This window comes from Hemitrygon akajei, chromosome 9, assembly GCF_048418815.1.
Source record: "Hemitrygon akajei chromosome 9, sHemAka1.3, whole genome shotgun sequence".
Taxonomy (NCBI): domain Eukaryota; kingdom Metazoa; phylum Chordata; class Chondrichthyes; order Myliobatiformes; family Dasyatidae; genus Hemitrygon; species Hemitrygon akajei.
The window spans coordinates 21,154,617-21,181,618 of record NC_133132.1 but is presented as its reverse complement, the minus strand read 5'-3'; the positions used below and the strand labels follow the sequence as shown (position 1 = coordinate 21,181,618).

At 45.3% G+C, this 27,002-nt stretch overlaps 1 protein-coding gene across 3 annotated transcripts in view; it reads right to left on the bottom strand.

Moving 5' to 3' along the window:
* The window catches only part of smpd4 (sphingomyelin phosphodiesterase 4), a 62,974-nt gene extending 36,883 nt beyond the window's left edge, over positions 1-26,091 (bottom strand). For all 3 annotated transcript variants that reach the window (XM_073055588.1, XM_073055589.1, XM_073055590.1), the window contains exons 1-7: positions 25,950-26,091; positions 25,379-25,454; positions 19,140-19,248; positions 14,591-14,643; positions 12,075-12,226; positions 9,467-9,599; positions 2,606-2,677 (exon numbers count right to left, since the gene is read on the bottom strand). In XM_073055588.1, coding sequence (XP_072911689.1) covers positions 2,606-2,677; positions 9,467-9,599; positions 12,075-12,226; positions 14,591-14,643; positions 19,140-19,248; positions 25,379-25,454; positions 25,950-26,065 — 711 coding nt within the window. In that variant the 5' untranslated portion in view covers positions 26,066-26,091. The remainder of the gene's footprint in view (positions 1-2,605; positions 2,678-9,466; positions 9,600-12,074; positions 12,227-14,590; positions 14,644-19,139; positions 19,249-25,378; positions 25,455-25,949) is intronic.
* Between the last annotated feature and the right edge of the window lie 911 nt (positions 26,092-27,002).

Genomic DNA, 27,002 nt, shown 5'->3' with positions numbered 1-27,002 from the left:
TTCACACCATGGACCCTCTGGCTCGTAAGCAGTGGAAACCCCATCAAGACCAGTATAGCCAGTAAGTGCTTAATACCTCCATCCCTGCCCCAGGACTCTGAATGGGCCGTCAGTTTCCGCCATCTGAAGCCAGTCCATGTTTGCTCTGACAGCGGGTCGTTCCCAGTCTGAGCTTCCTGGCAGGGGCCAGCAAGTCTTTATCCAGCATTCCCCTGTATTTACCAACGTTCATCTTCCCACCAATCCTGACCAGATTCCCAGTTGCTGCTGCTGAACAGTATCCCCACAGCGTAAACGCAAAGTACACTGCAGATGCTGTGGTCAAATCAACATGCAGAAAGACGCTGGATGAACTCAGCAGGTCGGGCCGCATCCGTTGACTGCTCATTTCAACGGAGTCCTGACGAAGGGTCTCGGCCCGAAACGTTGACTGCTCATTTCAACGGATGCTGCCCGACCTGCTGAGTTCATCCAGCTTTTGTACAGTGATGCTAGTACTTCCAGCATGTATGGCCTGGCTGATGCACAGTATTAGAATTAGTGTTGAGGCCCCAACGTTCCACTTTGTTCTCCTCCAACCAAAAGACCTTCAACATCTTTACAGTATCTTCCAGGTGTTGTTTTGCAAAGACTTTACAGGCAAGGATATCCCGTTTTCAAAGCAGTACTTGTGGCGTAAATGTAATGCTGCACACCAGCCAGGCAGCAGCCCGTACTACCAGAGCAATCACGGAGTGGGGAGGATGTTCGTCTCTCAGCTGGGCAATGACTGAAAGTACTCTACCAGAGCAATCACGGAGTGGCTTCAAATGTCCTTGAGTGGCTCAGAGTCCTGACCAAACATCGCTGGCAGGACCTCAGCATCGCTGCCCATCACCACTCCCCAACTAGTCTGGCACGGCTCCAGCAACTTGCAGGGAGGAATGGGCAAATCTTGCTCAATTACGTTGTGCAAAGCTAATGGAGACTTTTCCAAAAAGACTCCTGGCTGTAATAGCTGTGAGAGGTGATTCAACTAGTTGCTGAGCAAATGGGGACACATACTTTTGAACTACTGACATTTTCAGTTTTTAAATTTTTAGTTTTTCACACTTCCCAATTTTCCCTGTTTTTTTGGGCTCTACTGTTAAAAAAAAGGAGCATGTGATTCACAAACAAGAATTCAGTTAAATTAATCAAAGTCCCTGGTTGTAATACTCACTGATATGAACAAAGGGTTGGGGCTAAAAACTTTCTCAAAGCACTAACTCCACAGCTAACTTCATCCCACCCTGCTTCCTGCCAGGACATTATTCGCTCTCCCAGTCCCTCTGCCTCCAGAGTTTCTGTACTGCTACCCCAACATGTCTTCATCCTGAATGCTGCATTAGCAAAGACACTGACCACACCTCCCTCAATTCCCTTCTGCTTTTTCTCTCTCCCTCCCTCCCTCACACAGAGCAGGACAGAGTTCCCCTGGTCCTCATCAGCCTTCACATTCAATGGGTATTCTCGTTTCCACCATCTTCAAAGAGATCTTGGGCACGTTCAAAGGACCATTCCCCTCGCACCTCCTAACCTCCACTGCCAACCACCCACTCCGAAGGCGCTTCCCCTCACAGCGGCCAATGATGCAACACATGACCTTTCACCTCTTCTTTCCTAAACCCAGGGACCCAGACAAAGTCTCTCAGTTCGCTTCACTACAAGAGGCTCCCATGTTACCAGAGGGAAAGCTACCAGGGATCGATCTCCTGCAACACAAACCCTCACCACCTGCCCATGAATCAGGAAATGAGTTGGGAAAAAAAATGTATTTTTGAACCTAAACTCCATGGGACCAAATTTTAAGGTAGTAATTTATTCTTTGAGGGCTAATTTCTGTAATTTAAGCAGTCCTAATGTGGGGAGGGGAGGGGTATTTTCTATATTCACTGTGTGGGTCCCTCTACAGTGGAGAAACCAAACATTGCTTCAATCTCAGCTAACTTGATAACTGTCTGTATTATCCATCCGTGATTATTGGCTCAGCTCATTTTTTAAAACTTTTTTCTTCAGAACAGAGGACACACCATTTCTTTCCTTACTCATTGCCTGTCTGGAGGCCGAGAAGACAGCCTGGCCCCACAACGTGCAGAAGCCAGCAGAGTGATACCAACATGTCTTCCGCACACAGGCTCCCTCTCAGTGAAAATCAGACTCGGGAATTTAACTCCATGAGCCGGAAGACCTGCAGAGGAATGTACTCTCTTTGGACAGGGGATCCTTCAGCGTAGATAAAGATGCTCTTAGCATTTAGTGGCAGAGAATGTGACACTTAGAACTACAAATCCACACATGGCAGTGGGTCTTATAATGGCACATTCAAATCCTACACACAGCAACTAGGAGCAGGAACTTCCCCATTCTGCGATGGAACACCCCTTTAGAGCCAGAAACAAGTGTTTCAGAACAGCAATGCAAGAGCAGATTAAAACAAAAATCAAGTGTTTGCAGATTAGTAGATTGATTTTAACTCCAGAACAGAGCTCCATGAAGCCTGCAGAATGCAGAGGTAAATCACTAACCCAATATATTCCCTACCAAAACAGCAAAAAGGAAACAGTAAATAACCAAACATACATACCTTGATGTGGGGAGACTGCATTTTTTGATACAATTCCAGAGAATAATGGTGAAGCCACATTTCAATAAAGATCTGTTTATAAAAAAACCAAAGTGATTAGTAAAGAAGAAACAAGAGGAAATAATCCCTCTTGAATTCTAACTCATCCTCAGCCCATTTGCAGATCCAGGTTTTTGCCTGCATTCATTTGTCTGTCATAACTTTACAATTCCTGATATTTTAGAAGTAAGAGAACTTTTTCATTAAATTAAACACTTCTGGCTTAATTTTCAAACACCATTTAAGACCAGCGTAATTGAATCCAAGGACGTATGAGCTCACCAGTGACCAACAATTCCTTTCCTTGCTGTCCTGGATATCAATGTTTCAGCCATCCTCTCTGCCTCTGTCAACATGCATATTTATCTTTCTTAAGATAGAGTACAATCCTGCACTGTACAGTCAAAACTGCAGAAATTCACTTACCCTCACAGGTCGAGGGCATCCAAGCTAACATTCATGGCTTTCAGACTGCTGGAATGCATTTTAATACATTAATTTAAAAACAAAAGCTACTTTAAGGATCCTACACAAGAGTGAGCACAGAACAACTTCATGCCTGCACAAAGCTCAGTCTGGACAGACAATATGGATGAGGATTGCAATCAAAGATTGGTAGGAAAATGATCTTTCAAACAGGAGTTAACTAGGGCACTGCCTAGATAATGTCCACAAAAGGGAAAAGCACATTTAAAACAAGAACTCTTTCAATGATAGAATATTAAAATGAAACAGCTGAACAGAGTTCAGGCTTCAGAATTCAGTAAAACACCAAGAGGACTGAAAGGAAATGAGGGAGAAAGAGAGTCAGAGAATAGATTATCAGCTAAAAATATTTTATAAATACAAGAACTGAATTGGTAGTCAAAGGAAAAGCATTATTAGTTAGTAAAAATACCTAGTGATGAGTGACAAGTCACTAAATAAATACTTTGTAGCTGTCTTTACCAAGGATCAGGATATTGCCAATGAAATAGAAGAGACAGAACAAGAAATTCAATAGATTATAAGTTTAAAAAAGCACAACGGAAACTGCTGAAAATATTCAGCAGGTCAGGCAGCATCTGTGCAAAGAGAAACAGTTAATATTTCAGGCGAAACCTTGGAGGGTTTAAAGCAGAAAAGTTAACCATGCCAAACAGGATACTTCATTAAGGGAACCTAAAGTTCACTACAGGTTCTTAATAATTGGAGACTGAATCAATTTGCATTGGACATGTGTGAAAACCAACACATTGACCCATGACTGAGTTGCTTGATGAAGGTGAGTGAGGGAAGTGTTGTGCATTTGAACTTTAAAAACTCATTTACAGAAGTTCCATATCATGGGCTTGTTATGAAAACAGAAGCACGGAGGATTCGAGGGGGTGTGAAAATTGGGGCAGAAACCAGAGTTATTTATCGGATTGGTAGGCAATGCCCAGTGGTATTTCCCAAGTTTGCACCTTTATTAAAAATAGTAATACAAATTTTCTTGACTCAGATTTACTTTGTTTGCAGTTGACATGCAACTCGGAGCGAAGGTAATATTTAGGACACTGGTTCCCAAGCTGGTGTGCACAGACCCCTTGCTGAATGGTATTGGTCCATGGCATAAAAATGGTTGGGAACCCGATTTAGGAGGACGTGGGCAAAAGGTTGGAGAGACAATGACACAACTTTAAAGAGGACAGGAATGCACAAACACCATCACTTGAGGGTGGCAGGACAAGCTGAAGTTAGTGTATATAAAAAAAAGGGATTGATACTGTTTCGTAGTTCAAAGGGAAGGAAGCTATGCTTAGCTCTTTAAAACCACTGTCTGGACCTGGCTACACTATGACTGAAAAGAGGGCAGTGCATTTTAGAAGAAAGAGAGGACTAAGGTCAGATGATTTCCAGTGGAAGGGTTGTTAATGAAAGCGAAGGCCTCTGGCAACCAGTTGAAAGAAGACAACACTAATGGAAGGAGAAGCCAAGATGGCACCAGGCGGAGTGAGCTCATCTGCGTAACAGCTTAAATTCTTCTCGTTAATGCCTCTTTTCCCTTGTCTAGGTGGCTGGGCTCCTGTTGGAGTCCGTGATCTACAGTTACACTCAAACTATGGTTTCACTCGGTAGTGGATTCCTGCTTCTAACGATCACTGAACAGCCCAGTGTTTTCGATATCCGGGAGGGGCCTGCAGGACATGCACCTTCAGGGCTGTGGCCTCAGGATGCCCGTGGACAACTCGATTCCTTGCCAGTGTCGCTGACTGGAACGTTGTGGAAATCAGAAAGCTTCAGCCCAGCTGATAATCAGTGAGAGAAAGCTACCTGGTTTTACAATGAGCAATTTTGAAAAAGGACTCTCCAATAACTGGAACTAGCAAGTTAGTCCTTTGCAGTAGAGAAAATCTCTGTGCCTCACAAAGGGTGAACAGACTGGCAGAGGCACGTAAACAAGATGGAAAATTGGGGAGCATGCCTTATGAGAATAGGTTGAGTGAACTCGGCCTTTTCTCCTTGGAGCGGCAGAGGATGAGAGGTGATCTGATAGAGGTGTATAAGATGATGAGAGGCATTGATCATGTGGATAGTCAGAGGCTTTTTCCCAGGGCTGGAATGGCTAGCACGAGAGGGCACAGTTTTAAGGTGCTTGGAAGCAGGTATAGAGGAGAGGTCAGGGGTAAGTTTTTTTCTAAATACGCAGAGAGTGGTGAGTGCGTGGAATGGGCTGCTGGTGACGGTGGTGGAGACGGATACGATAGGGTCCTTTAAGAGGCTCCTGGACAGGTACATGAAGCTCAGAAAAATAGAGGGCTATGGGTAACCCTAGGTAATTTCTAAAGTAAGTACATGTTCAGCATAGCATTGAGAGCTGATGGGCCTGTATTGTGCTGTAGGTTTTTTATGTTTCTAAAACATTGACAAAAGAAAAAAAGTGATACTGAGGGGATTCTGGCACAGAGCCAAAACTGCTTAACCCAGGCTTTGCTGGGGAAACAAAGGGAGGCCAGAGATTGCAAGAGATAGATTTGTGATGGAAGATTTAAACGTGAAGATCAGAATTTTAAAGTTAGGTGTTACTGATCTGGGAGTCAAAGTAGGTTATCAAACACAGAACGTGTGAAAGCAACATGGCGAGAGCACTCGTGTACTGCTTCTCTCCTGAGCTGCAGCGGATTTCCGGCATTTCTGGGCATGCTGAGAGCACAGGAGGAGAGAGTGCTGGAGGAGTCTCAGTCCTTGAGCTTGCCCAACAGGACTGAGATTCTTGCTCCCTGTGTGAATGAGAGGGAAGATGAGAAATCTAACTGTGGCACCGTAGTTCAGGGAACCATTCAAGAGGGGAGAGAGGAGAAATGTAGTGGTAATCGGGGACAGTACAGTCTGGGGAATAGACAGTTCCCCACTGTGAGGACAGAATGTCCCAAAGGCAGTTTTGCCTGCCTGGAGTCTGGGTTCGAGATGTCTTATCTGACCTGCAGTGGGAGGGGAAAGATCCAGTTGTTGTGGTCCGTGTGGTTACCAACGGCATAGGTAGAACAAGGAAAGAGGTTCTGCTGAGGGAATTTAACCAGTTAGGGACCAAATTGGCACGGGGTCAAGAAGATTAGAGTTAAATACGTGGCTGAAGGATTGCTGCGGGAGAAGTGGGTTTGAGTTCATGGGAAATTGGCACCAGTATTGGGGAAGGAGGGAGCTGTACCAATGGGACGGGCTCCACCTGGACCGTGATGGGACCTGGATCTCAGTGAATCACATAACTACGGCTGTGGATAGGGCTTCAAACTAAATAGTAGGGGGGGGGGTGGGTTCAACAGATTGGAGAAGTAAAAAAAAAGTGTGGATAAAGATTAAGAAAAAGCAAAAGATAAAAAAGAGAAAAGTACGAGTGGTGTGAAGAAAAGTCAAGTGCAGGAGAGTAAAAGATTACAAGATTTTAAAAGCACAATAAGTGTAAGGGCACTTATTTGAATGCCCGTTGTATTCAAAACAAGGTCAGCAAACTTGTGGCTCAAATCAGTGCAAAGAGGTTTGATTTTGTGGCGGTTACAGAGATGTGTTGCAGGGTGGAGAGGATTGGCATTTAAATATCCAAGGATATCAGGTAATCAGAATCAGGTTCATTATGACCGGCACGTGGCAGCAGCAGTTCATAATCCAGCAGAGAGAGAGAAAAAAAGTAAAACATAATAAATAAAGTAAATCAATTACATACATTGAATAGATTAAAAAGTGTGCAAGAACAGAAATACTGTATACTAAAAAAGTGAGATTGGTGGCACGTGGTTAAGTTGTTGAGTTCGAGCCCCAGCCCAGCCCAGCCAAGGCTGCGTGTTGTGTCCTCGAGCAACCACACATTGCTCCAGTCCACCCAGCTGAAAATGGCTACCCGCAAAATGCTGAGGGTTAACCTCGCAATAGACTGTCGTCCTATCGGTCGGCCGGGGGGGGGGGGGGGGGGGAGTCTTGTACTCTCAGTCGCTTCACACCACAGAAACCGGCATAAGCTTTAAAAAACTGAGGTAATGTCCATTCAGGAATCGGATGGCAGAGGGAAAGAAGCTGTTCCTGAATCGCTGAGTGTAAGGATGAAATCAGGGTGATAATGAGAGACGATACCAGATCTAAGGAGCAGAATATTGAATCCATCTGGGAAGAGATTAGGAATAGTAAAGGAAAAAAGAATCACTGGTGGGATTTGTCTATCGGCCATCGAATAATAACATTACAGTGGCACAGGCAATAAACCGAGAAATATCAGAGGCATGTAGGAATGGAACAGCAGTTATCTTGGGGGACTTTAACTTGCACACAGACCGGGGAATCAGGTTGGTTGATGCATCCGTGGTGGCTTTCTTGAACAGCATGTCACTGAACTTACAAGGGTATGTCATATCTTAGATCTAGTCCTGTGCAATGAAGACAGGTAAAATTAGTGATCTTGTAGTTAGGGAAGGAGTGATCACAGTATGATCGAGTTTCTCATACAAATGCAGGGTGCAGTAGCTCAATATAAAACCAGTGTATTATGCCTATACAATGGAGACTACAATGGGATGAGGGAGGGAGGGAGGGATGATGGCTGGTGTAGACTGGAAACACGGGCTATATGGTGGGATAGTTGAGGAACAGTAGAAGACTTTCAAAGAGATTATTTATGGTGCTCAACAAAAGTATATTCTAGAAAAGTATATTTTAGTATTTTTAAAAGCAAGGACAGTCTTGGATAACTAAGGAAATAAAAGAAGACACCAAGCTAAAAGCTCATGCACACAAAGTCGCCAAGAGTGGTGGGAAACTGGAGAAATGGGGGAGAAAGAAAAGCAATAAAGAACCACTAAGTGAACAATAAAGAAAGGGAAACTAGATTATAAAAATAAACCAGCACAAAATATAAAAACGGATAGAAAAAGCTTTTATAATTATATGAAGCGGAAAAGGGTGGCTAAAGTGAACGAAGGTCCCTTGGAGGACGTGAAGGGGGAATTGATATTGGGTAATGAGGAAACGGCAGAAGCTTTGAATGACTATTTTGTGTCAGTCTTCACAGTGGAGGACACGTCTAACGTGCCGAAGAGAGACGTTATGGATGCGATGGGAGGTGAGGACCTCGATACAATAGCTATCACTAAAGAGGTTGTGCTGAGCAAACATGTGGGCCTGAAGATAGATAGAGAAGTCCCCCGGTCCTGATGGAATGCATCCCAGGGTACTGAAATAAATGGCAGAAGTTATAGTTGAGGCTTTGATGATGATGATTGAGCCAAATTCTCTGGATTCTGGGCATGTCCCGGTGGATTGGAAGATGGTGAATGTCATGCTACTGTTCAAAAAAAAAAGGATGTGGGCAAAAGGCAGGTAACTATAGGCCAAACACAAGGAAATCTGCAGATGCTGGAAATTCAAGCAACACACACAAAATGCTGGTGGAACACAGCAGGCTAGGCAGCATCTATAGGGAGAAGCTCTGTCGACGTTTCGGTTAGTGCTGACGAAGGGTCTCGGCCCGAAACGTCGACATCGCTTCTCCCTATAGATGCTGCCTGGCCTGCTGTGTTCCACCAGCATTTTGTGTGTGTTGTTGTAACTATAGGCCAGTTAGTTTAACATCTGTAGTTGGGAAAATGCTTGAAGCTATCATTAAAGAAATAGCGAGGCATCTGGAAAGAAATGGATCCATCAGGCAGATGCAGCAAGGATTCAGCAAAGGCAGGTCCTGTTTGACAAACTTACTGGAGTTCTCTGAGGATATAACGAGTGCAGTGGATGGACGGGAACAGATGGATGTTATTCACTTGGATTTCCAGAAGGTGTTTGATAAGATGCCACATAAAAGACTTATCCATAAGATAAGGATGCACAGAGTTGGGGGTGATGTATGAGCATGGATAGAGGATCGGTTACTAACAGAAAGCAGAGTTGGGATACATGGGTGTTACTCTGGTTGGCAATCAGTGGTGAGCCACAGGGGTCGGTGCTGGGCCCACAACTGGTCACGGTATACATCAACAATCTGGAAGATGGGACCAAGTGCAGGTGGAGATGAGTCCATGGCCAAATCAGCCATGATCTTATTGAATGGCAGAACAGGCTCGACAGGCCGGATGGCCGACTCCTGCTCCTATTTCTTATGTTCTTACGAGGCACCAACCTGAATTCTATAGAAATGATGAAGCAAAGGCAAAAGGAAAAAGGGGGTGGCAGGGACAAAGACTTGGTGACAGTGAGTGAGGCTGCGATCAGAAGCTCTGCCCATTGGTAACCCTACAGCTGAAGCAGCTTTGGACCGGACTCCCTGCTACCGCAACAGCAATAACCAAGGGAGGGGCCCAGAAAATGAAACCGCACTCTCACCTGCAGCAACGTCTCTGATCTCCAGATTTCCTGTGCGGCTGGGTCAGTGGTGACCGACGGCTGGTGGGATATGTAACGCTTCAGTAGGCTGGTGTGAGGCCCACCGTAGGAGGTGAATGGGACACTCTGAGTTCTGCAGAAGGCAAAGTACAAAAAAAATTCCATTAAGGGAATAAAATCAGAAATCTCAGGCACTGAATCGGAATGTATCAACTCAGCATGTGTAACCAACTACTGAAGAGATGTTAACTAGCTTCCTCACTCAGTAAACATAAGAGATGCTGAAAACACACAAAATGCTGAAGAACTCAGGCTGGGCAGTTTCTGTGGAGATAACAGCCCAGAACGGCAACTGTTCGCTCTCCTCCACGGGTGCTGACCAACTTGCTGAGTTCCTCAGTTCCTCATTTAGTGTCCCTGTTGACTACCTACACAAATTCTACACAATCATTATATCCAACTAGCAAGCTGTTAATTACAGGTACTAATCCACACTCACTTAGCAATTTTCCCCCCAGTTACTGGCCGTCTCTGCAGATGACTAAGGATATTACAGGGTTGATCAGGAGAAAGGGAAGCAAATGGCAGGTATCAGCAACTGGAGGAATATAGAGAGTGCAGGATGGTAAAGACAGCAGGTGGTACACTAGTCTGCATTGGCTGGGGGCAACAGAATGTAACATCTGGGATGTTGCAACTTTACACAACACTGGCCAGACTACACCTGGAGCACGATGTGTGGTTTCAGTCGCCATACTTTAGGAAGCGTGTGCTTGCACCGGAAAGAACGGGCGTTCAGAGGAGATTCAGCAGGACACTGTCTGGACTGACGGACTTCAGTTACGGGGAGAGAATAAATAGACGGAGGCTTGACCTGATAAGAGATAGGATGTAAAATAATGAAACAAAAACCGATAGGGCATATAGTCAGGGTCTGTCTCACAAAATAGGGGCATCAAGACAAGAGGACTGGTTTAAGGTGAGAGCAACACGGTTGAAGAGGAGAGGGGTTCTGAGCAGAAAGTTTAAAAAAAGTGTAGTTGAAATCTGGACCCCACTGGCAGAGGTGGAATCAGATGTAATCACTGTGTTTAAGAGACATTTAGAAAGGCATTGGTTTAGGCAAGAAGGATGTAGAGACAGTGCAGGCAAACAGTGTGCATGTCTTATGGACTTTGTGGGCTGAAAGGCCCATTCCTATGCTAAATGACTGGCAACTCCGCTTCCTACCAATCTCTCAGTAAACCCTTTCTAAACTTCATTCTTGCTGTGTTAATAAGGCACTCACAAACTCCATCCTTTTCTCTGCCCTTAACAACCCTGACGAAACCCTTAACAATCCTGAAGACACGTTGTGGTTGCTAATGTAGTGAGTTTAGACAATAGACAATAGGTGCAGAAGTAGACCATTCAGCCCTTCGAGCCTGCACCGCCATTTTGAGATCATGACTGATCAACTACTATCAATACCCAGTTCCTGCCTTGTCCCCATATCCCTTGATTCCCCTATCCATAAGATACCTATCTAGCTCCTTCTTGAAAGCATCCAGCGAATTGGCCTCCATTACCTTCCGAGGCAGTGCATTCCAGACCCCCACAACTCTCTGGGAGAAGAAGTTTTTCCTTAACTCTGTCCTAAATGACCTACCCCTTATTCTCAAACCATGCCCTCTGGTACTGGACTCTCCCAGCATCTGGAACATATTTCCTGCCTCTATCTTGTCCAATCCCTTAATAATCTTATATGTTTCAATCAGATCCCCTCTCAATCTCCTTAATTCCAGCATGTACAAGCCCAGTCTCTCTAACCTCTCTGCGTAAGACAGTCCGGACATCCCAGGAATTAACCTCGTGAATCTACGCTGCACTTCCTCTACAGCCAGGATGTCCTTCCTTAACCCTGGAGACCAAAACTGTACACAATACTCCAGGTGTGGTCTCACCAGGGCCCTGTACAAATGCAAGAGGATTTCCTTGCTCTTGTACTCAATTCCCTTTGTAATAAAGGCCAACATTCCATTAGCCTTCTTCACTGCCTGCTGCACTTGCTCATTCACCTTCAGTGATTGATGAACAAGGACTCCTAGATCTCTTTGTATTTCTCCCTTACCTAACTCTACACTGTTCAGATAATAATCTGCCTTCCTGTTCTTACTCCCAAAGTGGATAACCTCACACTTATTCACATTAAACGTCATCTGCCAAGTATCTGCCCACTCACCCAGCCTATCCAAGTCACCCTGAATTCTCCTAACATCCTCATCACATGTCACACTGCCACCCAGCTTAGTATCATCAGCAAACTTGCTGATGTTATTCTCAAAGCCTTCATCCAAATCGTTGACGTAAATTATAAACAGCTGTGGTCCCAATACCAGTAACCACCCCAAATCAGCATTTAAACTTGAAAGTAAACGTACACATTCATCAGCACAATGTCATCTCCATACTGAAGGAAGGGGTTTCTCTAACTGTCAGCTCAAGCAGCAGCGCCACACGTTTCATTCCTAACCTTAAGCCCATCCCCGTGCGAGACAACAAGTTAATAGTTTGCCATGCAGACAGCTTTCAACACAATAACAGAAGTCAGAGGATGGAGCACACATACCTTGGTGCTGGAGGAGAGACGGTGCCACAAGCATTCACGAAAGGCGACGGGGGCACACTCCCTTCTATTGGAAGGAAGTATTTCAGATACTGATCAACGACCACAAAATAGGCGCTGTCCGAGGTGCTGAACAGCTGTCCTGGGGGGCAAATCTGTAACGAGAGTTGAAAACACTACAGGGAGCTGCACAAAATGCAACAAACTACTCCAGCCCCTTAATCTCTGTTAGGCATTCCATCACCAGGTTTTCCAAATGAGTCTGAAGCACAAATTTCCCTCTTATCCCACAACCAAATATTAACATCAATGAAACATTAATTAAATAAACATAAGAAACAAAAATAAATAACCATGATTAAATGTAAACATACACAGTGAAATATTTAACAGCTCAGAGACTGGTTTTAGTGTCTCCAAGGAGGTAGGAGGTAGAGGAGCTATACTGCACCTTGCTGGGCTAAGGGCCATGGTAGCTGAAGGCAGGACTGCCAACAGCAGGGCGAGGAAGGTTAAGCTGCACAAGGATAAGGGTCAAGGGTACAAGAACTGAAAACAAGGTGAGGAATGTGGTCATGGAGGGATTCAAAACTGAAGATTAAGTATTTTTAAGATCCAGGTCAGACTAAGAACCAAACACGAGGTACTGGGTAAGGACTACACGGGCAGTTTTGAACAAGCTCAAGGTCATGTGGAAAGTAAGAGGATTAGAATATACAAGTCATGCATTAATAAAGGCATGGTTGTAGTCTTCAACAACAGATGAACAAGGTAGGTATGAACCAAACAACTTTGTAGAGGTGGAAGTAGAGTGTGAAACAGCTTGCACCCACATCCAGCATGTTCCTCCCAGGTTTATTTCCTGCAGCACAATCCTATCAGAATCGGGTTTATTATCACCAGCATGTGTCATGAAATTTGTTAACTTAGCAGCAGCAGTTCAATACAATACATAATTTCCAAGATGGCGGCGCGACGCAGCTTGCAGCGGCCACTCCAGAACTGATTATCTGTTATCTGTGAAGTGGGGTGCCGTGCGCAATCATAATCGATTGAAAACGGACTTGGCAGCACGGAGGAACATCGGGAAATCTCCAGGAAGACCTTCTTCGTTGCTGCTGCTGCTGTGAGGTCCGGGTCTCTGCTGGGAAGAACAGGCCCCCAGTCCTCGGGGTCGCGTTGCCGATGGCCGTTGGTGGGGCCGTCTTAATACTTCTTCACACAGAGAGTGGTGAATCTGTGGAATTCTCTGCCACAGGAAACAGTTGAGGCTGGTTCATTGGCTATATTTAAGAGGAAGTTAGATATGGCCCTTGTGACTAAAGGGATCGGGGGTATGGAGAGAAAGCAGGTACAGGGTTCTGAGTTGGATGATTAGCCATGATCATACTGAATGGCGGTGCAGGCTCGAAGGGCCGAATGGCCTACTCCTGCACCTATTTTCTACGTTTCTATGTTTAATACGCTCAGCAGAGGATGGTGCTCGGAGAAGCTGTGCCGGAGGGGATGGTCGTCGGCTCGGAGGTTCAACGGACTCGGTGTCCGCTGCAGTCAGGTCGCTTTCATTGTGTGCTGCGTCTGTGAGGCTGGGTTCGACGGAGCTTTCATTGTGTGCTGCGTCTGCGAGGCTGAGTCGGGCGGCGCCGTGGAAGTCCATAGCGGGGGTATTCCCTTCTGCCGCCGGCGTGGGATGGCGAGTCTGTCGGGACCCTGGGGACTTGTGGAAACTGTGTGGTGATTTCTTTTGAACTTATAGTCTTTTAACATCTTTGGACTATTTTTACTGTGCCCATGGTCTTTTTTTTCATCAATTATGCTATTGTTTGCACTGTTGTAACTGTGTGGTTTTGTGCAGGTCTTGTTTGTCTGGTGGATTTGGAGCTCCTTTCCGGGGAACGCGCTAAGACGGTAGCGCGATATTAATACGCAGCAGCCTCTCCGGACTCTGGATTGGGGATTGCCAAACGTTACGTGGATTTTCTGGCGTAGTCTGTTTTGTCATATGTTTTTGTGATATCGTTCTGGAGGAACGTTGTCTCATTTTTTAACTGCATTGCATTTGTGGTTTTTAAATGACAATAAACTGAATCTGAATAATATAGAAGAAAATAAATAAATTACAGTATATGTATATTGAATAGATTAAAAATTGTGCAAAAAATAGAAATATTATTTATTTTAAGAAGTGAGGCAGTGTTTGTGGGTTCAATGTCCATTTAGGAATCAGATGGCAGAGGGGAAGAAGCTGTTCCTGAATCGCTGAGTGTGTGCCTTCAGGCTTCTGTATCTCCTCCCTGTTGGTAACAGTGAGAAAAGGGCATGCCCTGGGTGCCGGAGGTCCTTAATAATGGATGCTGCCTTTCTGAATTTTAAAAAGGAATGCTTTATCTTTACAGAACAAGTTACAGATCACATGTGGCCAACATGTTTAAACACTTCTAAATAAAGAGATGTCCATCTGCTGGGGGAGGAGGATGGACCAAACACTTAGGCCACAACATGCAGAAACAGCTACTTACCCGTGGCGCAGTAAGGTGCCGAGCAAAATTGAAGAAATAATATTCAAAGGGATCTTGTCACACAGGTTAAGGATGAAAGCAAAGTTTACTTTTCAAAAGATAAAGGCCCAATATCAAAGCTTCTCCATTACCTATTGCCAATGTGACAGTTCAGAACTTTTGCACAGTACAAGAAACTCCACTACGGTTGGTCCCAAGCCTGGCTGAGAAAGGAGGGGAGTTTGCACGTGGGCTGTCACCCCACCCTGCAAAATCCCAGAGCGACAGAAATGCTAACAGAAGATGCAAAGACCACATCCCTGGGGGGGGGGGAGGAAGGATTTTTGATGGACTATACCTGGAGTATGATCTAGTACAGAGGACTCTGCTGAGCTGCTGTTGGCAGCCTCTACTCCAGTCGGGGTGATGGGTTAAAGTATTTGTACACAGGCTCCAGGATTTTATTACATCACAGATTTGGCAGCCAGCTGTCCTCAAATAAGCAGTTTTACAAAAGTAACTGGATTCCGTAATTACAGTGCCTTGAAAAGTATTCAGCCCCCACAACTATTTTCACACTTTCTAAATTTAAAATATGTTGAATAAGGATATTTTGAGTTAATCTACAAAACATTGCGCATCATGTCAAATCAAAAGAAAAATTCCAAAACCTGTCAATTTACCAAAATTAAAAACCAAAATTCTGAGGGTGAAAAAGTATTCGTCACCTTTGTAATTACTGCACTAACTTTCCTCAGGTGCAATACTGTTTATTAGCTCACTACGTCACCCAGTTTGTTAATGTTGAAAACTGGAGGATCAGCTGTTTTCAATGTACACCCCCTCTCTCTGTGAGGTCCAACAGTATGGTAGATTTTGGTTTGATCAAACCAAAATGAAGACAAAGAGCATTCGAGACATTCAGGGAAATAATAGGGAAGATAAATCTGGGGAAGGGTACAAGACCACATCAAAGGCAATGAACGTACCTCAGCTCAGGGCAGCCCATCGTGAAAAAGCGGAAAAACTATGAAACCACAGCCACACGGCCAGGGTCAGGCCCCCCCCCCCCCCCACGCTGAGTCGCTAGAGAAGAAAAGCATTTGTGATGCCAACGGTTACTGTCAGTGAGCGACTCACACTTGTCAAAGGTGGTAACAACGAGAATGTTGTTAAAAAGGCTGTTTGGTTTCATCAAGCTGGACAGAGTATACCCCAGAACATGTCATTCATTCGGTTTCAGCTCCAGGATATTGTTCCGTTCTGGCATTCCACGGTTGAAAGGATACCAAGTGGAGGAAGGATATTTTGCAATCAAAGTGGTAAGAGGAGGGGACTGAACACAGTCGGAAAACTTACAGAAAACTGAGAATCAACTATCACAGTGTGACAAATATGAGAAAATATTCTCCAAGTCAGGCAGCATCTATGGAGAGAGAAAGTCAATGACATGTGGAACAGGAGGGGGCATGCAGCAGGTACAGGAGGTGCCTGGAATCTTTTACAGTCAGACCCCAGCTAGCACTGATTCTTTACAACATGGTTATTCAACTCTTTATTGAATGAGAAAAATTCATTCTAAACAACCTCCAAGAGCGGCCCCCATTACAGTGAACATTCAATCAGCCAATGAGAGCACATTACATACACTCTCAGCCAATCTCGAATTAGTTCACACTCTGCCTCCCTCACACCTGTAAATGCTCTTGCGCCTGAACCCCCCCCCCCGGTTTCCTTGGCTGCGTACGTCCAGGGCAGACACGTTCCAGTCCCACCAACCCCGTGAGACTGAGACATCCCGGTTTGTGTGGATGCTGTTTAATTTGCTACCGTTACAGCTCAGTGCCAAGAAACAACGGACAGTACACTGCATACAATTAACGGAACTACATTTATGAATCTTAAAGGCTTAGGAAAGAAAAAGAAAAAGCAAAAAGGGCCCATTTAATTAAAGTCAAATGTGCACAAGTTGGAGCTCATCTTGAATGTCTCTGTCACTGACTCGCCGGGCCCTCAGTCAATGTGAAAGCACACACCACCTTCCATCTCAAAAAAACGGGCCTCCCACAGCGCCGTATCCTACAACCGGTTCTCCCAGCACCTTCTCTCTTCATCTCCGTCGAACAAACCTTAGTGTCCCTCACCGAGAAAACCTGCCCCTAGTTCCACCACCCTAACTGGGTGGCACATTTTCCTCATCATCAACAATAACCCAAACAGGCCGCTCTTACAGAGCTGCTAAATGCAGCTACAGACCTGCAGCATCACAGCAAAGGTGTGAACCAGGGCATTACACACAATTTACTCCATTTTTTCCATCCATAATGTCCGGAAAACACTCTGCAACTTCCAGTCAGGGTGGTATATCTCAGACGTCTAGAAACAGCAACAGCGTGGACGTGAAACTGCAAGTGATACGCCGTTCGGAAGCTGGTGGGCGTCAGCTTGATATTGGCGCCTCTCTGAGGTCGACAATGAGAACAATTATATATTAAAAAATGCAGACAAGATAAAAGCTTCTGCAATGACAACCTCAAAACTATCAACAATGAAGGTGACTCATTCAAGGAGTCATTTGCTTGAAAAAAAATGGAAAATAGACTAAATGTATGGGTGGGTGACCGAACAACATGTCCCTAAGCCAACTGATGATAATGGAAGAGACAACAAGCATCTTCAATCATGTTCAAGAAGAGGAAGAAGAAACGTTGGTAACATTCACAACCAGCAGAGGCTGGTTTGATAGATTGAAACAGCGCTGTAACTTCCATAGCATACGTATCTTCGCTGAAGCGGCTAGTGCAAGGACTTTCCCGCAAGACTGAAGGCCATACTTGAAAAGGATGATTATCCTCCCGAGCTCATCTTCACTGTGGATGAAACAGGTCTATTTTTTGAAAAGAACACCTTTTCGTACTCTCATCTCCCGAGGAGAAACGTGCATCTGGGTTCAAGGCACAAAGGACCGGTTAACTCTCTTGCTAAAAGGCAATGCTAAAGGTGACTACATTTAAAGCCTATGATTGTGTGTCACTCTGAAACACCACGAGCAATGAAAGACATCTTAAAGTCAAGTCTATCAGCGATTTGGAAATTAAACACGAAAGCCTGGGTGACAATTGACGTCTTCCAAAGTTGGCTCGTTTCACATTTTTAGCCAGCAGTGAGACGTTATTGTGAGGAGCAGGACCTTGAACTTAAACCATTCTTGGTGCTCGATAATGCTCCAGGCCACCCTGAGAATCTGGACATGCTTCGGACCTGCATTCCTGTAGAAGTGGTCTACTTCCACCCAACACCACTTCATTACTCCAACCAATGGATCGAGGAGTGATATCGAATTTTAAAGCCTACTAACTTCACCACAGTCAAGCAACTTGTAGAGGAAACAAAACAAGTCAAGACAAACAATCCGTCAGAAAAACTAGTGTGCTGAAAGTGTAGACAATATTAGAGCAGCCTGGGATGAAAGAACGTCAAACTGCATGAACAGAGTGTGGAAGAAGTCTTGGCCAAAAGCATGCAACATCCCAGAACTTCAGGCAGAACCAATCATCCAGAACATCATTGAACTGGCTAGTGAAGTGGGATTAGAGGACGTTAATCATGGCGATGTTGAAAAGTTATTGCATCCTCTAAGTGAGAGCCTTAATAACAGCTTTGAGAATTGGCAGAGCAACACGTCCTGGGTGAATCTGAGGACACGGATGGAGAAGAGGAAACTCCAGCAAGAAACCTCACCACAAAATTCCACAGCGCTAGCATCACCAAGATCACGCAAGTTCATCGATAATGACCCCGAATGGGAGTAAAACAGCAAGATGATGATTTCCTGCTACCAGGGGAAACTGAAGACAAGGCAGACAGATCTCAATGCCTACTCGAAGGAGTCAAAGTCAGAGGAGGCCCCGCAGCTTGGCCCTCCCCTCCCCCAAGATGCAAGCACCACTTGCTTTGCCTCCGAGGAAGCGTTTCGTGGGCTGAGATATCTGAGGGGCACGGCTAGCCTGTCTGGTTTATTGCTACAGCATTGAGTGTTAATGGAGACAACCCAAATTACTGCCCAAGTTTCATGCATTCCCACAGGACCCACGAGAGCAGTTCCTACTGTCAGTATCAGCACAACGAATTAGCATCTGTGGTTTGATGTGAGTTTCCCCTCAGTCACAGCTCAAGGTCCTGAAATGTCCATCCCTAATGCCTGACTACACCCTATTGTAAAGCACTACCAACACCCAAATTGTTCACATTTTCAAGCACAATTAATATAACCTGTACCTGTTACTCTCCTTCAGATTTGCCTTGGAGTAAGATACAAGTGCAAATTATTAACTGAGACTTTACAGATGCAAGATACAGCAAGTGAACAGTGAATGATAAATTCCATTTTCAGCCACTACTGGATTAGAAAAAGGATTTCAAACCTTAAAATATAAACATCTAGGATAAAGCTTTTGCAAATAACAGCATGGATACCACCAACGAAAGTGCTGGAACTAGCTATTCACACTAAGAAGTAGCAGTGAATTAATGGAGAAAGCACCACTGAAATGTACAAGACAGAGGATACTGAGGGAGAGGCTGAGGCTGGTCAGTCCCGAGAGAGGAAAGTGGAGCTTGTTGTGATACAGTGGGGAATCGGGCAGGACACCTTCTTGGAGCGATGCCTTCACAGGACCCTGGGAAACAGAGAAACACAGACTCAGATTAGAAACTGGTTCCGATCAGTTACATTTTGACTCTACAGCAAATGTTTTTAGGTTACTGCCGCCTTGGGTCCAAGGCCACATGCCCAGCGCCCCTCCTCTTTAGCCATTAGATTAAAAACTGAACTATTCGGATTTATGGTGCACAGTGAAAGAAAATAGGAACTAAATTCAAAACAGTGACAAGTAATTGCAAAATAATATTCAAATCTACTTAAAGCTACAAATAACATTAATTACTGTAAGGGTTATTTTATCAACAATTTTAGAGTGTACATTAGTCCAACTGTTCACTACTTCTTTGCTCTGTCACCTTTCATTGAGATGGATGGGCTTGGTGCAGTGATACCAGCTTCTCATGTTGTCCTTGAATTAGTGAATGGAAAATAAGTACAGCTTTTACTCAAGAAAGTCAATGGCATCCAGTCACTGACGGTGCCCCATTTGTTGCACAGGTAAGAATGTTGGTGACCAGAATATGCTTCTCTTTGAAAAGTTGCTCAATAACCCAAAATATTGACTCCCCCTTCATGAGAACATAAGAAATAGGAGCAGGAGTCGGCCAACTGGCCCATCGAGCCTGCCCCGCCATTCGATAAGATCATGGCTGGTCTGTCCATAAACTCAGCTCCACCTACCTGCCTTTTCCCATAACCCTGAATTCCCCAACAGTTCTTAAACCAACCCAGTACAACTCTAATCACTGTAGTTTAGCAACGTTATGACCACTTTGAAATAGACCGCTCTAATTACATTCTTTCTTGGAAAAATAACGTTCTGTTTTCCTGTGAATATTACCTATATGAAGCCAGATAACTGTGATGCTACTGCGGGGTAAGATTTTCATTGCACCTGTGCATATGAAAATAAACTCAACTTTGATATATCTGGATATGATGAATGATGAAACTTTTGCTCTGACACAAGTCTAAGCTTATTAAGCCCCTTGTGAGACCACTGCAGAGGGCTGCAAGACAGCATCCAAGCAAGTGGAAAGCCAAGCTGCTGGAAAATGTATTTTATGCTCCTGCACTGCTTATGTTCGGGATGAAGTGCTGAGCACTTGCCCATTTTATAACTGACAGTGTGATTTTCAGGAGATTGGGAGCTCAGAATTGTGAGAGTTCCTCGTAGAAATAACAGTTGTCAAGTCTGCTTCAGGAATAAGTGATGACAGAGCTGATACAAAGTAGAGACTAATGAAGAAGTGTATTGGGAATGGTAATAACATCCCTGTGCACGTCCTTTGTCATCCACCATCTTTCAGCTGTCTTCACTTTTATTTTTCAGACCCTCTCACCCCCCCTCATCACGTCCCCTGGCATCTAGTATTTATCTCCACCCTGAACGCCCATCGGGACGAAACGTTAACCCCTTCACAGGTGTTGCTGGACTTGCCAAGGATTTCCTGTTTAATCACCAGACTGATCCGTGCTGAGGGATTGCCTTACAAGGGAAGATTCAGCAAAATTGGTGCTTGCTCTTTAAAGCTCGGAAAATCAAGTGCCCTCAATGAAAGATGAAAACTCAAAAGTGAACATGAAGTTGCTGTTCGTGGTGGGGAATCCTAGAGTAGGAGTCAGGGTTGTTGGATGATGGGTCAGCCAATTAAAACTGAGCAGAGGAACTTCTTTTCTCAGAAGATTGTGAACCTTTGGAGCTCCCTACCCAGAGATCTGTAGATTCATTCAAGAGCCGGGTTTATGAGAGACAACAATAGACAATAGGTGCAGAAGTAGACCATTCGGCCCTTCAATCCTGCACCACCATTCTGAGATCATGGCTGATCATCTACTATCAATACCCGGTTCCTACCTTGTCCCCATATCCCTTGATTCCCCTATCCATAAGATACCTATCTAGCTCCTTCTTGAAAGCATCCAGAGAATTGGCCTCCACTACCTTCCGAGGCAGTGCATTCCAGACCCCCACAACTCTCTGGGAGAAGAAGTTTTTCCTTAACTCTGTCCTAAATGACCTACCCCTTATTCTCAAACCATGCCCTCTGGTACTGGACTCTCCCAGCACCTGGAACATATTTCCTGCCTCTATCTTGTCCAATCCCTTAATAATCTTATATGTTTCAATCAGATCCCCTCTCAATCTCTTTAATTCCAGCATGTACTGTTACGAATGTGCCACAACTCTGAGGGGCCGAAGGGTACAAAGTCGCCCCCTCCTTTTTGAGAATCGCAAGATCGCTATTAATTCGGGTCTGGGACCCAGGAAATGAGAAAGAGATGCGCAGAATCCACAAGGTTTGGAATGTGTCCTGGCCTCAGCGAAACAAAAACCCCTGATAACGGCTATTGTCTCTTGGAGACGGAATTGTGTATTGAGTACTGTACTATTCATTGAAGCCCTCAGGGGACGACCAGAGTGGGCTGGTTGAGGGATTGCATCATCCCAACCTGACTGAAATCTGAGACCCCGTGAGTAAGGATAAAAGAGGGTCTGGGGAACAACCCCTTTAGACGCACCAGGAGAAACGCTGGAAAGCCAGTGACAGCGTTTTATAGCGAACGCCGGTGAGGGCCCGTGTGCGTCCTCTCTTGCCAGGATGGCGGGCTCATCACGGAAGAACGGTTTAGCTAAAGGAGAGGCCACAAGTGAACAGCCACACCAACGAGACTTCTGACGGATCGAAATCGTAAAAAGGAAAGCCGGCAAGTTTCTCAAAATCTCTCTCTCTCCAACAAAAGGCTGCAGCCTGAATGAACTGAGTGACTTTTATATTTCCATCGGACAATACATTTTCCCCTAGACAACGATAGAGCTTATTTCTTATTGGTTATTATTATACCCGCACTTTTAGATTTAGTATTGACGACGTATATTATCTGTATGTCTGCATTGATATTATTTTTGTGTATTTTTACTAATAAATACTGTTAAAAATAGTACCATCAGACTTCAACGGACCTCTCTATCTTTGCTGGTAAGTGACCCAGTCTCTCTAACCTCTCTGCGTAAGACAGTCCAGCCATCCCAGGAATTAACCTTGTGAATCTACGCTGCACTTCCTCTACAGCCAGGATGTCCTTCCTTAACCCTGGAGACCAAAACTGTACACAATACTCCAGGTGTGGTCTCACCAGGGCCCTGTACAAATGCAAGAGGATTTCCTTGCTCTTGTACTCAATTCCCTTTGTAATAAAGGCCAACATTCCATTAGCCTTCTTCACTGCCTGCTGCACTTGCTCATTCACCTTCAGTGACTGATGAACAAGGACTCCTAGATCTCTTTGTATTTCTCCCTTACCTAACTCTACACCGTTCAGATAATAATCTGCCTTCCTGTTCTTACTCCCAAAGTGGATAACCTCACACTTATTTACATTAAACGTCATCTGCCAAGTATCTACCCACTCACCCAGCCTATCCAAGTCACCCTGAATTCTCCTAACATCCTCATCACATGTCATACTGCCACCCAGCTTAGTATCATCAGCAAATTTGCTGATGTTATTTTCTATGCCTTCATCTAAATCATTGACGTAAATTGTAAACAGCTGTGGTCCCAATACCAAGCCCTGTGGCACCCCACTAGTCACCACCTGCCATTCCGAGAAACACCCATTCACCGCTACCCTTTGCTTTCTATCTGCCAACCAGTTTTCTATCCATGTCAATGTCTTCCCCCCAATGCCATGAGCTTTGATTTGACCCACCAATCTCCTATGTGGGACCTTATCAAATGCCTTCTGAAAAAATGCTTCTCCCCTGTCTAACTTCCTGGTTACATCCTCAAAAAACTCCAACAGATTAGTCAAGCATGATTTACCCTTGGTAAATCCATGCTGGCTCAGCCCAATCCTATCACTGCTATCTAGATATGCCACTATTTCATCCTTAATAATGGACTCTAGTATCTTCCCCACCACCGATGTCAGGCTGACAGGTCGATAGTTCTCTGTTTTCTCTCCCTCCCTCCTTTCTTAAAAAGTGGGATAACATTAGCCATTCTCCAATCCTCAGGAACTGATCCTGAATCTAAGGAACATTGGAAAATGATTACCAATGCATCCGCAATTTCCAGGGCCACCTCCTTTAGTACCCTAGGATGCAGACCATCTGGACCTGGGGATTTGTCAGCCTTCAGTCCCATCAGTCTACTCATCACCGTTTCCTTCCTAATGTCAATCTGTTTCATTTCCTCTGTTACCCTATGTCCTTGGCCCATCCATACATCTGGGAGATTGCTTGTGTCTTCCTTAGTGAAGACAAATCTAAAGTACTCCATTAAATTCTTCTGCCATTTCTCTGTTTCCCATAACAATTTCACCCAATTCATTCTTCAAGGGCCCAACATTGTTCTTAACTATCTTCTTTCTCTTCACATACCTAAAAAAGCTTTTGCTATCCTCCTTTATATTCCTGGCTAGCTTGCATTCATACCTCATTTTTTCTCCCTGTATTGCCTTTTTAGTTAAGTTCTGTTGTTCCTTAAAAACTTCCCCATCATCTGTCCTCCCACTCACCTTAGCTCTGTCATACTTCCTTTTTTTTAATGCTATACAATCTCTGACTTCCTTTGTCAACCACTGTGGCCCCTTCCCCCTTTTGAATCCTTCCTTCTCCGGGGGATGAACTGATTTTGCACCTTGTGCATTATTCTCAAGAATACCTGCCATTGCTGTTCCACTGTCTTTTCTGCTAGGATATCCGTCCAGTCAACTTTGGCCAGCTCCTCCCTCATGGCTCCGTAGTTTCCCCTGTTCAACTGCAATACTGACACCTCTGATCTGCCCTTATCCCTCTCAAATTGCAGATAAAAACATCATATTATGATCACTACCTCCTAATGGCTCCTTTACTGCGAGATCGCTTATCAAATCCTGTTCATTACATAACACTAAATCCAGAATAGCTTTGTCCCTGGTCGGCTCTCGTACAAGCTGTTCCAAGAATGCATCCCGTAGGCACTCTACAAACTCCCTATCCTGTGGTCCAGCACCAACCTGATTCTCCCAGTTCACCTGCACGTTGAAATCCCCCATAACTACTGCGACAGATCAAAGGAAAACAGCCGAGACTGAAGATCAAACCAGCTCAACTCACAGTCCTGTCACTTGGGTGATCTGAGCTCCCGCTTTATCCAGTAACGTACCAAGGTTGCAAGGTTTTGCCGAACAAAGATCTAGTCAATATTACTGATCTGGGAAGTTTAAAATAAGGTCTGTCGCAGCAGAATCACAAAATCCTGGATTGAGAATACTTTCATACCTACAGGCATTGGCTCCGATCTGAACTGCAGAGCAGATCACCGTTGACAGATAGGCTTCAACTCGTACAGCCAGTCGACTGTCAACCCAAAGTGGCAATTGCTCCTACGCACTATCCTTCACAAGCTTTTGAAAAACTAGCTTGAAAAGTGCTATCACAGTCTGGCTTCTCTTTGGATCGTAGACGATTTGCTTCTGCTTCCATTCTGTGGGTTTGGGGTGTAAATAAAGCCAATAGGGTTTGCAGATGTTACCACAGAAGCCAGGAATTGCTGGGTGGGTTGGTGGGGGGGGGGGGGGGGGGGGGGGGGGGAGAGTAGAGGGATGTTTATGACATGAAGTGCTCTGTCATTTACATCGGCTTTCTGTGTACTCCCAATGCACAGATTCTAAATGCTATCCCAAATGAAAAGTCACCTGTGCGCACACGTTCAACTGCATCACAAGGGTCCCACCACATCGGCTGGGTCCTACGGTTGGAAGCAGTTCCGTCCAATTCTCCTTTTTTGACAGATCAATTCTTGGGTCAAGGATTTGGCCGCAAGGCCACCACAAGCCACTCGAGTGATCTGACCTGAATACCCGTCGTCCCTGCAGTTAAAAGAACACCACGAGGTGGGAAGGGTGTCTTTGTGGAAGTCTAGTGGACAGTTGAACAAGTGCCTACAGCTGGGAGACGCACACATTCTCCTTATAGCTGATATGGTGAGAATCAGCTAGCTTAGCACAAACCCCGAAACCACTGGTCCTCAGAACTGAGTCAGCAATTGTAGCACATCTTTGTTTAAAGAGAAAAGTCTCCTAATCTGTTAAGGTCATTTTAAACAACATAATCTAGCACACCATTTAATCACCAATACAGAATAATTCATACTCACAGGAAGGTACACGATGGGGAATTCATACTTGTAATCTTCAGCATGCAGCTTGTAAACCAACTTCATCATTGGGCCACTGCCAAACAGTGAAATATGTAACGGTAAGGACAGGACTCTCCATGTCTGTTCACGTACAAAGTCAGAGTGAGCAGAGAATAAACGAGTTATCAGATTTATGTACCATCCAGCACCATCTCGAGACACCCGGAAGAGCTAAGGTTAAGAAAAAAACACAGATGCTGGAAATACTCAGCAGATTAGGCCATAAAACAGGATGAAGCCGTTTGGCCCATTGGGGTTGCTCTGCCCCTCCATCACGGCTGATTTATTACCCCGTCTCAACCCCATTCTCCCCATGACCTTGTAAGCCTTTACTAATCAAGAACCATCAACCTCCACTTTGAAAATATCAATGAGACTTGGCCTCCACAGAGGCAAGGAATTCCTGATTCACCACCCTCTGACTAAAGAAATTCCACTCTGCTCAAAGGGAAAGTCCTTGTGTTTTTCCATTTCAATGACCTGCTCGTCCCCGCTCCTTGCTCCCATTTCAGACACAGACCGGCCGTACCTGGGATCCAGGAACTCCACCACGGCTGCATAATCACTTGGATTATTTCGGCACTGCAAGTAGCACAAATTCCAGCCCACAGCCGTCCCATCGTGGCTCCCAAAGATCGCCTCCATTAGCCATGGGAAAATTAAATGGAGCTCCTGGGAAAGATGCAAAACAAAAGCCTGGATGAGTTGTGCACCTTTCCAATTGTATATCAAGCCGTTCTCAGTCCACACAGTTAACTCTTCATCAGAACACGACAACAGATTGTAGACCTATAGAGGGGCAATAGTCAGTGCAAAGGCAGAGGAGAGTGAAGGGAGGAGAGGCCCAATACCCCCCAGCTCTTACACCAGATACACAGGGGTGGCCAACACTCACCCCCCCCCCCCCAGCTCTTACACCAGATACACAGGGTGGCCAACACCCCCCCCCCCCCCCCCCCCCCAGCTCTTACACCAGATACACAGGGTGGCCAACACTCACCCCCCCCCCCAGCTCTTACACCAGATACACAGGGTGGCCAACACTCACCCACCCCCCCAGCTCTTACACCAGATACACAGGGTGGCCCAACACCCCCCCCCCCCCAGCTCTTACACCAGATACACAGGGTGGCCAACACTCACCCCCCCCCAGCTCTTACACCAGATACACAGGGTGGCCAACACTCACCCCCCCCCAGCTCTTACACCAGATACACAGGGGTGGCCAACACTCACCCCCCCCCCCCAGCTCTTACACCAGATACCAACAGGGTGGCCAACACTCACCCACCCCCCTCCCCAGCTCTTACACCAGATACACAGGGTGGCCAACACCTCACCCACCCCCCCAGCTCTTACACCAGATACACAGGGTGGCCAACACTCACCCCCCCCCCCAGCTCTTACACCAGATACACAGGGTGGCCAACACTCACCCCCCCCCCCCCAGCTCTTACACCAGATACACAGGGTGGCCAACACTCACCCCCCCCCCCCAGCTCTTACACCAGATACACAGGGTGGCCAACACTCACCCCCCCCCCCAGCTCTTACACCAGATACACAGGGTGGCCAACACCCC